This window comes from Bos mutus, chromosome X, assembly GCF_027580195.1.
Source record: "Bos mutus isolate GX-2022 chromosome X, NWIPB_WYAK_1.1, whole genome shotgun sequence".
Taxonomy (NCBI): Eukaryota; Metazoa; Chordata; class Mammalia; order Artiodactyla; family Bovidae; genus Bos; species Bos mutus.
The window spans coordinates 109,526,827-109,542,900 of NC_091646.1; the positions used below are offsets into that span (position 1 = coordinate 109,526,827).

Consider the following 16,074-nt stretch of genomic DNA (forward strand, 5'->3'; position numbering starts at 1 on the left):
ATAATTATTTAAATATCTATATTCTTCATCAGAGTGAGAGCTTTGGGGGAATAGGTAGCATGTTTTGGTTACCCCCATAACTGTATCTCAATTTCCTTATCTGTAAAGGGTGATATTAGTAGTACTTACCTCCTGGAGTTGTTATGATGAGGAAAAGTTAATACATGTAAAATGCATAGAACAGTGCCCAGGGTGAGCACACAGATAAGTATTAGCTATTATGTGCAACACAGGGCATCAGACATTCAAAGTGTTGGATAAATGGATCAATGTACGAGCCTGTGAATTCTCTTTGCCTAGAGAGCTCTCAAACTATGGAAGAAGCCATTAGTCTTAAGTTGTTTACTCTCTTTAGGTCTCTATTCAAAGGTCACTTTTCAGTGAGGTTCTACCCTGATCCCGCTATCTAAAATTGTAACTCACCTCAAAATATTTCCTATATCCCCTTCCTTGCTTTTTTTTTTTTTTTTTTGCCTTTGCACTTCACACTATCTAACATATTATGTTTGATTATTTACCGTGTTTATTCCTGCCCTTCCCCACTAGAATAGAAGCTCCATAAAGCCAAGGATGCTGTTTGTTTCTAGACAAGAATTTGGCAAATAGTGGATGATTAATAAATACTGATTGAAAGCATCATTGTATGGAAACAAAGCAGAGTGGGGACTAGGATGAAACAAGCAAGGTGCCCAAGGCATATTTAAGAAAGCACTCATTCTCAGGATGGTGCACCAAGCCTGATTTTCCATAACCTTAAGAAAGTGACATCTTACAGTTTCAGCCTAGGCATCTTGCTTGTTCACCCCAGTACCAGCCCTGAAAGCAGGGGATGAACCAGATGACCTAGTGGGGTTCCATCTAGTCCTGAGCAGTGGAATGGAGGTAAATACTTACCAACCATCTCTTTGCAGGGTGACCGACCGTGATTTATAATGTTTGCCAATTTCTGTGGTGTAAATATTCCCACATGGCCCATTTGAAGCTATCAGTGAAATGTCTCCAAACAGAGAATGGGGAAACATGCCCAAACTGCTCTTATGAGCTGATACAAGTTGACTTCTGCACACCAGTGGCCAGGATTCCTGGACTTTTTACTAACTGCAACCAAGGCCAGCATGAAGGATGGTAAAGAGACATTAAAAAGGATAAATGGATTAGCATTACGCATCTCCACCACTAAAAAATTGTCCAGATGTGCACATTCTGAATGGAGGACCAGTGGCCTTATTTTCAGATTATGAGGGATGAAAGGAGAAAATCTAATGTTTTGTGTGTACATAATATGATAAAGTAGGTACCACTATTGCCTCCATTTTACAGATGACGCAACTGGAGCATAAAGATGATTAATAACTTGACCAAGGTGACACATCTAGGAAGAGGCAGACCCAAGATTCAAAGGAAAGCTTGTTAGATTCCAAAATCCATGTGTTTCCTCTATATAGCATAATATGGGGCTATGGCTTCAGAATATGGTGAGATGACCGCAGGTATATACTGAGAAGCTTCCATAGGCCCAGGCATGTATCACAGGTAAATTCCCTTCTCCCCATTTGCTCAAGCTTCCACTAGCTCCAGAGGACAGTGGTTGCAGCTGTCTGGTTTTCTAAATCCAGTGACAAGCACAGTGTCCAGAGCATAGACCTTATTCTATAAATAATGTCTAATGATGAAAGGAATAAAAAGAAGAAAGAAAGCAAATGGAGGAGAGGAAGGAAGTTTTGCCCCGTGGATACTATTTGTGTTCATGGGTTACTTGAGAAGACTTTAGGCAAGAAATTTGCATAGGTAGCCCCAAGCAAATTCCTCTTTTCAATTTCTACTAATTAGATGAACTAAAGCCTGCAGTGGTTTCTTTCTCATGTCTTTTACCAGAGATTCACAAGGATGTAGAATTGGGGGGATGGATTCTGGGATGATCATTTTTGCAGATTTGCTTTCCTAATTTTTGTGGGGAATAGCAGGCAGTGCCCAGGGATGTCACCGAGTGTCACAGGAAAGGGGCACAGGCTTTACAATTCCCATGACTAATCCCTAGAGGAGGCAGTCCTCTCCCATAGATATTTGAATAGTGACTGAATTCAAGTTACCAGCTAAATTGCAGGACTCTTCCATTTGGGAGCCTTACCTAAACACCTTTTGTGAGATATTTTTAAAGAAATAAAGTTATCTTCAGGTTTTTTTTTTTTTTTCGGTCTCTCCTTCTTATTCATGAACATATAATCAGTGCCAGGCTTGTTGCAGGGAAGAAAGTGAGCTGTGAGAGGCTGGCCACATCCCAGGTCTCAGGTGGATCCCTGGGATGGCTGCCAAGGGTGGGGTCTTGGCTTTGTGCAGGAAAGAATTCAAGAGAGCACCATAGTAAAGAGAAATCAGGTTTATTCAGGGAGATACACACTCCACAGACAGAGTGTGGGCCATCTCAGAAGACAAGAGGCACCAGGGTATGGGGTTGTCAGTTTTTATAGGAGTGGGTAATTTCATAGGCTAATGAGCAGGAGGAGTATCCCAGCTATTTAGGGGAAAGGGTGGGGATTTTCAGGAATTGGGCCACTGCCCACTTTTTGACCTTTGTGGTTGACCTTGGAAACTGTCATGCCATCTGTTGGTATGTCGTTTAGCTTGCTGATGTGTTACAATGAACTGAGGTTCAACGTCTAGTGGAAGTTGGCCCACCAGCCATCTTGAACCTAGTCGGTTCTAACCGGTTTATGTTGTGTCTTCAGGTTATATCTATTCTTTTAAAGGTTATACCCTGCCCCCTTCCTGTCTCAAGGGCAAAGGTTACCCAAGCTTAAATATTCTGGACTGATTCAATACCTGGGGTCGTATACTGGAACAGCATCCAGGAGAGGTGGCCAGGAGATTGAATGCATCCCAAAGACATATTTTTGCTGAGCATGCTCAATATTTCAGGATCATTTTTTGGCAATTTGAAAGTATTTATAAAAAGCAAGGAGACTTTGCATTTTTAAAACATCAGCTCTTTTAGTTTCTCTTGAAAAATGCGGAAGCTCTGCCAACTCTAGGCATGCAGTCTGACCTGAATCCTCACAGGGCTGGAGCTGAAGAGTGACTGCCCTGCATGACAGAGCATACACCCCTTCTCTCATTCACCTCTGATCCACCACTTCCTCTTCTCCACCAGGCAAAGAGGCAGGCTGTCATTTGTGCTATTTCATAATTCAGATGAGTATGTGCTCTCTAGTTTGCCCCAAAGACTAGTGCACCACACCCACTAGATTTATTTCAGTCGCCTACCTGGCTCCTGCTGTCACTAGGTCTGTGTCTCTGACCCCCACTCTAAGGACACAAGGCTGGTCTTAGACATGGGCAGGGTTTGTAGCTGCCAGCACCAATCCGTGAGACACGTTGCCAACACAAAGGCCCTATGCCTCAAAAATAGCTTTTCAGGGACCTACCTGCCTGAAATTCACATTATCACTCACTTCTTAGGTTAAAGAACATAGCCTTCCCCTTTCAAAATGAAAGCATGTTAAGTTGGGAGGGACAGCCTGTTCTGCTGGTTTCTAGGAACACGAAGGGGAGAGGGTCTGCAGCAGAAGGATTTTGGAAGGGGTTTAGGATGGCTAACATTGTTCAAGTCACTTAGCTAGTCTCCAGCAAAAGGAAGAGAGAGCATGTAGAGAATAAGTCACAGCATGAGTAAATTTTGCTGAGAAGAGGCCAAGAAGAAGGGCTCAGCAGAGCCTGAGGACACACCCAGGGTGGCAGGCGCTGGTGGCCCTGTGGGTGAAGGAGGAATGAGAGTGCAGAAAAGCATCTGCCTTTTGTGGCCAGTGGGTCCTTCAGAGAAAGAATGAATTCGTTCTTTAGAGAAGATGGCTGGGTTGGCTGTAACTCACAGGTGGTGTGAAGGCTGGAGCTCTATAAACAGATCCTCTTGCAGTTACCAGAAGCTATTTTTGATCCTCGCAACATCATATGCTGGGCAGACAGTACCCCTGGTGGAAAGCAGAGTCAAGCGACACAACAATTGGTAGCTCCCCTAGGGAGAGAGTTTCTGTTGGGTTTGTTTTTTTTTTTTTTTTCATTCCAGCACACCCTGAGCCACCCCTTCACCCTTCCCATCCTGCAAGCCTGGCATCTACTAGCAGCAACCCCTCCCCAGCTCCCTGGAGCCCAGAGTGATCTGTGGAAAGCCAGGTGGGATCCAGTATCCAGGCAGCTGCCCAAACTATCCTGTCCACCACTCCCAACTGGCTGGGTTCCAGGACTCTCCTGCTTCCATGGCCTCTCCCTTATCACAGGCCTCAGTCATAGGCAGCTCTCTCTTGCTTCTCTCTCTCTCTCTTTTTTTTTTTTTGACTGCACTTCGCAGCATGTGGGATTTTAGTTCCCAGACCAGGGATCGAACCCATGTCTCCTGCAGTGGAAATGTGGATTCTTAATCACAGGACTGCCAGGGAAGTCCCTTTCTTGCTTCTCTGACCTGGCTTTGCTCTCAGAACTTCAATTAGAAGAGGCTGAGAAATTCAGGGAAATAGCAGTTTTGAATACACGGGGAGGGAGATGACCCAGGTTTGGGGGGTCTTTATTTTACTGTTTGAGGAGTAGCAACCAGAGGGGAGTGGATGCAGGGCGTAGAAAGGGACAGAAGAGTCAGGGGAAGGACTTGGCTTTCCTTAACATTTTACTCCCATTCCCCTCCTCTGAGTGACTCCAGCTCTGGCCATATCCCCTGTGCCTCCTGGGGAATCCCCCAACCTCCACTTATACAACATTGTTCTGGGGCCCAGCTCTTTCCTTCAACTTGCCTCCTACTACCTGTGCTCAGGCTGCAGCATGCTGATTTATGGATTAGTCAGATGAACACGTAACACCCACCTCCCCTCAGCCTTGGCAGCTTACATATCCATGAGAGTGACAAGAAGGGTGGAAATAATTATTATCTACTTTATTTTATATGGAAACCAATCCTCGCAGGGCCCACACTATTCCTCTCAAGCGGTGGTTGGTACTTGGAGAGGCCGCGTGACCTTTTTAGGCCACTGGGAGAGCCCAGGGAGTGGTAATTTACCAAAGTCAACCCTTGATTCCTCCTGTGATTTATCCACTTGGCGGATTATCTGAGGATAATGCCTGTCTCTAAACTGGTTTCCCCCTGCCTGCTAGCCTGCTTCTGAGCTGTTTTCCCCTCTGCTCCCATGACAGCCTGTGGATGTGTGCTTAAGGAATGCAAAGTTGAACATTTGCCTACGCAAAATGGAAATACAGAAGAAAATTGGATGGGGAAAGGGGGGTGCACACAATCCTCGGATTCTTTCCTGTCAGCCAGAAATGATTTGGGGCCTTCAATTAAATCCCCAAATTCCAGTTGCACACTATATACAAAAGCCTTACTTTGGTAGCTAAAGAGACAGAACCTTTATTTGTCCTACGTGGCTTCTTTTTATTTCTTAGGGGCCCCAGAGATGCAAGAGAGTTAAATATGAATGAAACAAGTTGACCAATAAGGCAAATTATACATTATCATTATCATTATCACAAAGACAGCTAACACTTGTTTAGTTGCTAAGTTGTGTCTGACTCTTTTGTGACCACATGGACTGTAGCCCATCAGGCTCCTCTGCATATGGGATTTTCTAGGCAAGAATACTGGAGTGGGTTGCCATTTCCTTCTCCAGGGGGTCTTCCTGACCCAGGGATCAAACCCATGTCTTCTGTGTCTCCTGTATTGGCAGGCAGATTCTTTACCACTGAGCCACCTGGGAAGCCCTAGCTAACACTTATTATGTGCCAGGCACAGTTCAAATGGCTTTACGTGCATGAACTCCACCATCACAACTGTAAACTGAGATATTATTAACCCTGTCATAGAGGAAAAGAAACTCAAGTACAGAGAGGTTCAGCGACCTTCCTAAGGTCATGCAGTTGGTACCGGGACAGCCTTTATCCAGGCTCCATGGGCTTAACACTACACTATACCTCTGACTGCACACATTCTGCTGTTTCTCTTTTCCATTGTTACAGAACCACCCTCCAACTTAATGGCTGAGAACAACCATCATTTTCCTTGCTTGTGATTCTGTGGGTAAAGAATCCCAACACACAGTGGATGACTTGTCTGTGTTCCAAGATCTCTGGAGCCTCAGCTGGCATGGCTAAAACAGCTGGGAACTGGTCAGGATGGCTTGACTGGGTTCCTGTATCTGGAGCCTCAATTCTCTCTGTCTATTGAGTTCCTGGATTCTTCTCTACATGGCCTTTCCATGTGGCTAGCTCGGGCTTCCTCACAGCATGGTGGTCTTAGAACAATCAGACTTCTTAAATGGTAGCTGTGCTACCTGGTGGCTCAGTGGTAAAGAATCTGCCTGCAATACAGGAGATCTGGGTTTGATCCCTGGGTTGGGAAGATCCCCTGGAGAAGGGAATGGCTACCCACTCCAATATTCTTACCTGGAGAATCCCATGGACAGAGGAGCCTGGCTGGCTACAGTCCATGGGATTGAAAAGAGTTGGACACGATTGAGTGACTAACACTTTCACATGGTAGCTGGCTGCCCCTGAGAAAATTCAGATGCCTTGAGGCCTCTGAAAAAGCTAGACCTAGAACCGGGCACAGTGTTGCTTAAACCACATTCTATTAGTCAAATAAGACATGAGATCAGACCACCTTCAAGATCACCTTCACTCTGATGATTGGAGTGGTGTGCTGGTCCTTGAAAAGAAGTAATTATAGTGACCATCTTTAGGGACTACCCCATCATTTATATATACATCATTTATATTATGTTTTATATATACATGTTAATTTGTTACCTCATATGTTTATATGTATACACACAAAAACTTAATTAAAAAGCCAAAAATTGCAGATATTTTGACCAATACTCTGCATCAGTTGGCCCCACTTCAAGATGCTGAGTACAAGAATTCATTCTCAGTCCTGGATCCCATCAAAGGTTTTAATGCCTTTTCCAGTGGCTCAGCCAACTCTCCCTGATTCCAGTGACTTAGAGGACCATGATTCTACAGCTGACCCTGGGTTCAGGGAATCCTGGGTGCATGAAATCCCTTGTTTTTTTCCTAAGACAGAAAACAGTGGGCCTCTCAAATGAAGTTCTATTCTGAGGCAGTAACCCACTGGGACTCACACAGGGAAAACCAGCCAGCCTGGCAGACCTCATTGCTTTAAGTAAAGCTTCAGCCGCTGAAGATTCCTGGCTGTGTGATGCCAAGGGAAGAGAATGGATGACAGGAACTCAGGAAACATGAGTTTGTAATCTTGGTTCAGCTTTTCTGCTGGTGAGTAGGGAGCAGAGAAGTAGGAGGCAGCAGAAGTGTATGGAAAGTATTTGTGAGTTATATTACCTCACCAACTATAGCCCCCAAATGGACATGAATAAAACGATACTTTATTACCTCCACTCTCCCAGAGGTGCATTTGTTATCTCCTTTCCCCTCCTCAAAATTGGCAGAGCCTTGGCATAAAGTGTCACACTCCACTGCAATACCCAACCATTTCCCACTCTTGGCCTAGCTGGCTTCTTGTTCCAGCCACTGATAGTTCATTCATTCATGCAATATTTATTGAGGGTTATTATGTGCTAGGCAGGCTTCCCAGGTGGCACTAATGGTTAAGAATGCCCCTGCCAATGAAGGTAGATGCCAAAGACAAGGGTTCAATTCCTGAGTCAAGAAGATCCCCTGGAGGAGGGCACGGCAACCAACTCTAGCATTCTTGCCTGGAGAATCCCGAGGACAGAGAAGCCTCGCCGATGGGCTACAGTCCATGGATTTGCACAGAGTCAGACACGACTGAAGTGACTTCACCAAGCACTGCTCTAGGCACCCAAGATAGAGCAGTGAATACATCAGACCAAAATACCTGCTCTTGGGGAGCCTACATTCTATTGAAGTGAAACACAATAAATGAAATAGGTAAAATGTACAATAAGTTAGGTATTGAATACTATTAGAGAAAAATGCAGTAGGAAAGGGAGGTAGAGATGCTGGGATAGTTTCATGGGCGGGGGGGCGGTGACAATTTGAAACAGTGTGCATAGGCAAGGCCTCTCTGAGAAAGTGACATCTGAGCAAAGACCAGAGAGAGGTGAGGAAGAGAGTTACATTGAGAATAGACTCTAGGAAGAAAAAGAAGCAAAGAGAACAGCTAGGAGGCATGGCAGATTCAATTATTCTTAATTTTTCACTCCCTTCCTGTTATAGAATTTTTATGCATCCCCTTGTCAAGTGACTTTGAAATACTTCCTTCTAGAGCAAGTAGACTATATTTCACCACCACATTGCCTGCTGAACGTGGCCACATGACTTGCGATGTCCAGTGGAATGTCAATGGATAGGATGCTAGCAGAGATTTTAAATGTGCTTGCCTGATTTAGCTTGGCCTCTTGTGCACCTGCCATCTGCTGTGAGGAGAACACACCCCAACTGACTGCTGGTCCTAGAATAAAGAGATGCATGAAGAGGATATGAACTTGGCTCTCAGCCTGAAGCAGAGCCATCCCAGCCAACCCACAGACCCATGAACAAGCAAAATAAATGTTGTAAGCAATTAATATTGGGGGATTGTTTGGCAATATCATAATAGCAATAGCTGACAGATAGAGGAGGTTGTGCAATAATCCAGCTAAGAGATGATGATGCTTTAGATCAAGGTGATAATAGTGGAAATGATAGAAAATGATCAGATTCTGGATATATTTTGAAGACAGAACTGACAGTATTTGCTGATGAATTGGATGTGGGGTATGAAAGAGAGACAGCAACAGAGAGAATATTCAAGGACAACTCTAAACAATTTGGCTTGAGCAACTGGAAAGAGGGAGTTATTATTTAACAAAATGGGAAAGGCTTAAGGTGGAACAGTTTTGGGGGAGGAGGAATATCGGAAGTTTGGCTTTGGACATGAGCTTGGCTTGCCTATCAGATAACTCATAGTTCAGTATTTCCCCAAAGACTGTCCTAAGGTTTAGACTTTGAAAGAATGATACTTTCATCTCCCTGAATTGTTTGGAAACTCTGAAGCCCCCACCTCACTGACCCATCACTCCATTTCCCTACCTATTGGTGGTTTTGAAATTTTGCATTGAAGGAGTTTGAAGAAAGCAGTCTGTTTAAAAGGGAGCTTTGGGACTCTTTTTGAAGCTGCCTTTGCAAAAAAAGCACATGGTTTTCACTTGACTCGTGTGCTACAAAGCAATAAAAAGAGCAGTTTTTTTCTGAATATGCTTTTGTTTACACATTACATAAGCCTGAGAAAATGTTGCTTTTCTATATCATATAATACAAACCAGGAGGAAGTTCTTATGGCCAATTTCACATTACACATTAGAACGAAAACTCCCGATAGCTAAGGACCACAGGGCACCATTAATTGGAAGATCTACTTTGATCCAAGAACTGCACTAGGTGCCGAGAACGCAGTGATGCAGCAGAATGTATTACTGTCTAAATTTATTGTCACCCATGCCTGAGTGACTTATATATTATATACTTGCCCATCTTGTTCAACTCAGCAGTAGTGACTATGCCATTTCCAAGCAGAAGCTTTCAGAGCCATAGCATGATAACTCTATGGTCTGTCTTCTGTCTGCTATGGGAACATCAGTAACCCAGATAGGGGCCACTCTGTGACCTGGGTCCCAGAGTGAAGACACATGGAGCACAGCCATTACCAACCCATGGCCAACATTTAATAAATATGAGCAAGAAATAAGTCTTTGTTCGGGGAACCGTTTGTTACTGCAGCGCGCGCGCGTGTGTGTGTGTGTGTGTGTGTGTGTGTGTGTTAGTCGCTCAGTTGTGTCTGACTCTTTGTGACCCCGTGGACTGTAGCCTGCCAGGCTCCTCTGTCCATGGGATTTTCCAGGCAAGAATACTGGAGTGGGTTGCCTTCTGCAGAGGATCAAACCCTGGTCTCCTGCATTGCAGACAGATTTTTGTAACCATCTGAGCCACCAGAGAAGCCCTAATACACACACACACACATACGAGATTTAAAAAATTATGAGAAAAAGTGCTGCCCATAGTGGCTTGGATTATAAGAAATGGGGAGCCACTTATGGTTTTAAATGTGGCATGAGGGGAATCTAGCCTTAGTTTTAGGAAAATAAGCCACTGGGGCAGCAATGTAAAAGATGGACTGGGAAGTAAGAGACTGGTGAATGGCAGCAGAAAAGAGAGGTAAGGTAATTCAGAACAGTGCAGGCAAATGAGAAGGAATAAGAATGAAGGAAGTAGCAGCAAAAACGGACAGTCTAGAGGTCAGGCCAGGGTTTCCAACTTAGGTAAAATATAAATATGGGAATATATTTCTGTCTGCTCAAGGCTATGGATTTCTTAGCTTCACCTGTTTTAAAGAACTATCAAAAGTAGAGCACTCAGGGAATTCCCTGGCAGTCTGGTGGTTAGAAACTCCACATACTTTCACTGCCAAGGGCATGAGTTCAATCCCTGGTCAGGGAACTAAGATCCCACAAGCTGCGCTTAGCCTAAACTGACTATTACCAAGTTGTAAATGGGGCACATGTGGTCATTGCCCTCATGGGATGTACAAAGAGATAAAGAAAGCAGTAAACAAGTAAGAAACAGAGAGAGAGGAAGGGATTTATTCTAAGGAATTGTATGTAGTGAAAATGACTACCTCTGTGTGTATGTGTGTGTAGACCTACTTTATATAGGTGGTCAGGTAAGGTATGTTGCTGACCCTTGACCCACAGAGCATGAAACCAACTCTTCTTTCTTTCTCTCTTCTTCATCTTCTCCCTTTCCTCTTCTCTTATCATCCCCTAACACCAAGTCTCATCCATCTCACCTTCCTCTCCATGATACTTTCTCCAGATTCTATCTTTCTTTTCTTACAACTCTCCACATTTATGTGCATAGACATATGTGTACATATGTGTATACTCAAGTGCACTTGCACACATGGACACACACACACACACACACACACACACAGAGGCAGTGCTTTGGAGACTGAACTTGATCATCATAACCCAGGAGCCCTGCTTATCCTACCAGAATTGTTGCATTGCTTTAATTACAGCCATTATTCACAACACCTCTCACATTTTCTGTCTTGTTGACAGTATTTGGGAAGCAGCAGCTGCTCCCTTACTTTCACATTGATTGCTACTGTTTTGCCTTGCAAAGGAATATTAAACATCACAGTTAAACACAAATCTTCTTCAAGATGGCTTCTGTTCCCAGCCATTCAGATCCCATCTCTTTCATTCAGCTGAGCTCTGCAGAGCACTTTCAGATTGGCTCCTCTGCTTGACTTAACTTCAAAATGTCTGGCTTTGATTTGATTCCACCTCCCTTCCAAGTACCCTAACATCTCTGCTGCCTCTGTGGCTGCCTGCCCCTCCAGTTTCCATTGGTCTGTCTCAAGATAACCTACCTCTCCCAGGAAACATCTCTGTGACTTTATTCGTGAGTTCCATGAGGTTTTTAAGGACTTTGGGAGAAATCCATGACCCCCCTCCCCCAGCTCATTGCTCCTGAAACATACAATTTGTAGTGTATTTCTTTACATTAAAGCTCCCAAGCCAAGAGGTTTGTGAAAGTGAAAGTTGCTCAGTCGTGTCCGACTCTTTGCAACCCCATGGACTAGACAGTCCATGGAATTCTCCAGGCCAGAATACTGGAGTGGGAAACCTTTCCCTTCTCCAAGGGATCTTCCCAACTCAGGGATTGAAACCAGGTCTCCCACATTGCAGGCAGATTCTTTACCAGCTGAGCTACAAGGGAAGCCCAATGGTTTGTACTTTAGGGAAAAAAAAAAAGGATCATGGACTGGGATTTTCTTGGTGGTCCAGTGGGGAAGACTCTGAGCTTGTGATGCAGGGGGCCTGGGTTCAATCCCTGGTCAGGGAACTAGATCCCACATGCCACAACTAAAGATCCCACATGCTGCAACTAAGACACAGTGCAGCCAAAAAGAGAGAGAGAGAGATCAAGGGCCCCTTAACTATCTGATCAGATGTATGACTGCTTTTTTTAGAAAAATGCACATACAGCATTTAACATACAATTTCAGAAGATTCTTGAATTTTCTAAAGTCCATTCGTGCACCACCTGTCTCAGGGGTACATGAGTCTCGAGGATAGCTGATGAGAACATCAGTCCCACCGAGAAGGGTCAGCATCTATCAGTGGGAATGGTTATAACAGGTTCTTTCCAGAGGCATTAACCAAGACGGTAACATGAGAATGCAGGCAAAAGTACGTGACTTGAACAGGTTGCCTGACTTCAGTTCTGCCTTTCTTCTACTCTCCGCTTTCCACCATCTGACCCGCGCTCAGGCCCTTTCCTCACTACAGTCTTCTCTCAGAGGGCCTGATGCCCAAGGACAGCTCCCCAAAGCACACAGGATCGACCACCAGGCCTGAGATTTGCCACATGTTGTGAAGTTCCAGGTAGCTGGCAAGGCTGGCCCAAGCACCAGCACGTTCCCTGAACTCATTCTTTTCATTTCCAAGATCTGTAGGTAACACAGGCTTTCAACCCAAGGTTGACCTGACAGTGTGGCAAGGATGGCAGTGGGCACTAGCCTCTAGAGTTTAACCTCTGAGTACTTGTTGACAGTTTTGGACTTCTGATCAGGGCTGATTTTTCTCCATGACTGGTAAACTCTGACAAATAGAAAATAATAATGCAGATGGGAAACGATGTGCTTCCTGCCCTGGAAGGCATTCTAGGGTTTCCCTTGATTTTCCTGAATAAACAGGTAGTGTGTGTTTGTGTGCTTAGTCATGTCTGAATCTGTGGCCCCATGGACTGTAGCCCATCAGGCTCCTCTGTCCATGGAATTTTCCCCAAGAATACTGGAGTGGGTTGCCATTTCCTACTCCAGGAATCTTTCCAACCCAAGAATCAAACCTACATCTTGAACCCGAGTCTTTTGCATCTCCTGCAATGACAGGCAGATTCTTTACCACTAGTGCCACTTGGGAAGCCCCCAGGCAGATCTGGGATAAAAGGGTGGATATACAGAATTGCAGCTGAGAGGCTGAACTGAATGAAAAAAAATGGAGGAGTGCTTTTAGGGGACCCCATGTAAATAAGGTGTTAGAGAGTAAATGTAGTGTAAATAAGGCGTTAGGGAGTGTGGTTAGTGAGGCTGATTGGCTGAGAATGGGAGAATGTACAAAAGGCAGGGGATGTGGAGGTCCTAGCCCGCTGAGGACAAGCCACTTTTCCATTCTGAGGGTCAGTTTCCTGGATGTCAGAATCTGGCAGACCAGTGTTCCATTCATTTCTAACTGTCATGCATGACACTTCTCACCCAATCAAGCAAGTGAGGTGGCTGCCTGGATCACAATCTCCCTTCTGTTAGGAAGGAATCTTGCTGAAGTGGTTAAAAGCATGGAAGCAGGGAGCAGACTGTCCAGCTTTCCCACCCTTAGCTGTGTGACTTCCAGCAAATCATCTATAACCTCTCTGAGCCTCAGTTTCTTCATCTGTAATATGGGAAGCAATGTGTCCCCTCACTTGTTTGTTGTGAGGCTTAAATGAAATAATGCACATTACTTAAATTACTGGGTAGCACATGGTAAGCACTCAGTATGTGCTAGTCATCATTATTATTCCCTGAGAGTGACCCTTTGTATACATAAAGGTGGAATCTCCCCCCAACACACACTCAGTAGCCATACTTGTACTAAGTGACTCTGCCCTCCAGTCATAGCTGAGTAAATCTGAGACAGATCCTTGGCACAGATCTGGTCAATGGCATTTTCTCTCCAGAAAACATGAACTGTGAATGGAGCAAGTCAGAAAGGACAAAGTGCTGGAATTGAGTCACATAATGGCAGCGCTTTGTTTCCAGTTTTTAATTGGAGGATAATTGCTTTATAATGTTGTGTTAGTTTCTGCTATGAAACTATATATATAGATAGAGAGAGTCTATATATATACTCTCTCTCTGTCTCTCTCTCTCTCTCTCTCTCTCTGTCTCTCTCTCTCTCTATATATATATATATATATATATTCCCTCCCTGTTGAGCCTCCCTCCCGCCCCATCCCACCCCTCTAGGCCATCACATAGCTCCAGGCTGGGCTCCCTGTGTTAACCAGCAGCTTCCCACTAGGGCTTCCCTTGTGGCTAAGCTGGTAAAGAATCTGCCTGCAATGCAGAAGACCTGGGTTTGATCCCTCGGATGGGAAGATCCCCTGAAGAAGTGAAAGGCGAGTTGCTGTTGGTTTACTTTTCGTGAAACCATGTCTGGACGCGGCAAAGGCGGCAAAGATCTGGGGAAAGGCGGCGCTAAGCGCCACTGTAAGGTTCTACGCGACAACATCCAGGGCATCACTAAACCTGCTATCCGCCGCCTGGCTCGTCGTGGTGGTGTGAAGCGCATCTCTGGGCTCATCTACGAAGAGACCCGCGGGGTCCTGAAAGTGTTTCTGGAGAACGTGATCCGGGACGCGGTCACCTACACCGAGCATGCCAAGCGGAAGACAGTCACCGCTATGGACGTGGTCTACGCTCTCAAGCGCCAGGGCCGTACTCTCTACGGCTTTGGCGGTTAAGCTTTCCAGTTTGCTCTCAGGAGCTTGATTTCAACCAAAGGCCCTTTTCAGGGCCAAAAAAAAAAAAAAAAAAGAAGTGAAAGGCTACCCACTCCAGTATTCTGGCCTGAAGAATTCCATGGACTGTCTAGTCCATGGGGTCACAAAGAGTCGGACAGGACTGAGCAGCTTTCACTTTCCCACTAACTAGCTATTTTACGCCTGGTAGCGTATATATGTTAATGCTGCTATCTCAGTTTGCCCCACCCTCTTCTTCCTGTGTCTGTGAGTCCATTCTCTCTCCCTGCTGTGTCTGTAAGTCCATTCTCTATGCCCAATGGCAGAACTTTGGAGCAGGCACTGAAGACATGTGTTTTTCTGGGCTGTACTTACAGTGTCTTTTGTTTTAATATGGATTACTAGTGAACGTTTTAAAATCAGGGAATGTGAAATAACAACCCACAATTCTGACTTTACTGGATCTGGTGCCAATGGACCAAATTTTTATATGGCAACAGTTGGCTAGAGGGGAGTAACAACTGCCCCAGATCACTATAGCCTACTTCAACCCTGCGTGACCCCCAGAGTTTATGATCCTTGCTCCTCCGGGGCATGCTACTGGCATGCCTTGGTTTCTGCTATTCCTGAGCCTTGACTACTTCAATCTACCTTTGGTCCTATGACATACCCCAGAATCCCATGAGGCATTCCACTCAACACTTTGTACCCCACTGCATGACCTGGAGTGTCTGCATCTTGCAGCCAAAAGATAAAAGACTATCAGAATGGCTGGACTCCCATGGTAGAGTCTCTAATGTGACTGGTTCCCAAGAGCTGGCCAATTCCATGAAGCATTCTTCAGACTTCCCTGTAGCTGAGATGGTAAAGAATCTGTCTGCAATGCAGGAGACCTGGGTTTGATCCCTGGGTTGGGAAGATACTCTGGAGAAGGGGATGGCAACCCACTTCAGTATTCTTGCCTGGAGAAGCCCATGGACAGAGGAGCCTGGCAGACTACACTCCATGGGATCTCAAAGAGCTGGACATGACTGAGTGACTAACACTACTATATGCTTCAGACATTCTGATTGAGTTGTCTGATTGTCAAGGGTTGTAATCATGACTTTCTCCACCTGGAGTTTCTACATACTAGGATCTAAAACAATGTATGTTCTGACCTGATTTTCCCAGATGAATCCGTTATTATTCCCCAAAATTACAGTTGTATTTTTCATATTATGTGTCCTAATCTGGGGGTTGAAAAGTATACTCACCATCTACTTCAAATTCTAAGATTTTTTTTCATCATTTGAAGTAGCTCTGAAACATTAGGAGAAGGCATAATGAAACCACTTGAAATCAATTTTAAGATCTGTTAAACACTATTTAAAAGCAGTTTTCAATAAATATCTTCCCCAACATGCATAATATTATGTCCTCTCTGCCTAGAATGTACTGTTGTCCTTCTTCACATGCAAAAATGCCACTCAGGCTTCAAGGTGCATCTCAAAAGCTACCTTCTGGATTAAATTTCTCCCTCCCACCTACCCACCTAAGGAGACTACTCAT

At 44.7% G+C, this 16,074-nt stretch overlaps 1 protein-coding gene across 1 annotated transcript; it reads left to right on the forward strand.

Moving 5' to 3' along the window:
* Positions 1–14,214: 14,214 nt before the first annotated feature.
* On the forward strand, positions 14,215–14,555 carry LOC102275363 (histone H4). The gene has a single exon (XM_005905771.3). The coding sequence runs from the start codon at positions 14,215–14,217 to the stop codon at positions 14,524–14,526; it is 312 nt and encodes a 103-aa protein (XP_005905833.1). The 3' UTR covers positions 14,527–14,555.
* Positions 14,556–16,074: the final 1,519 nt, after the last annotated feature.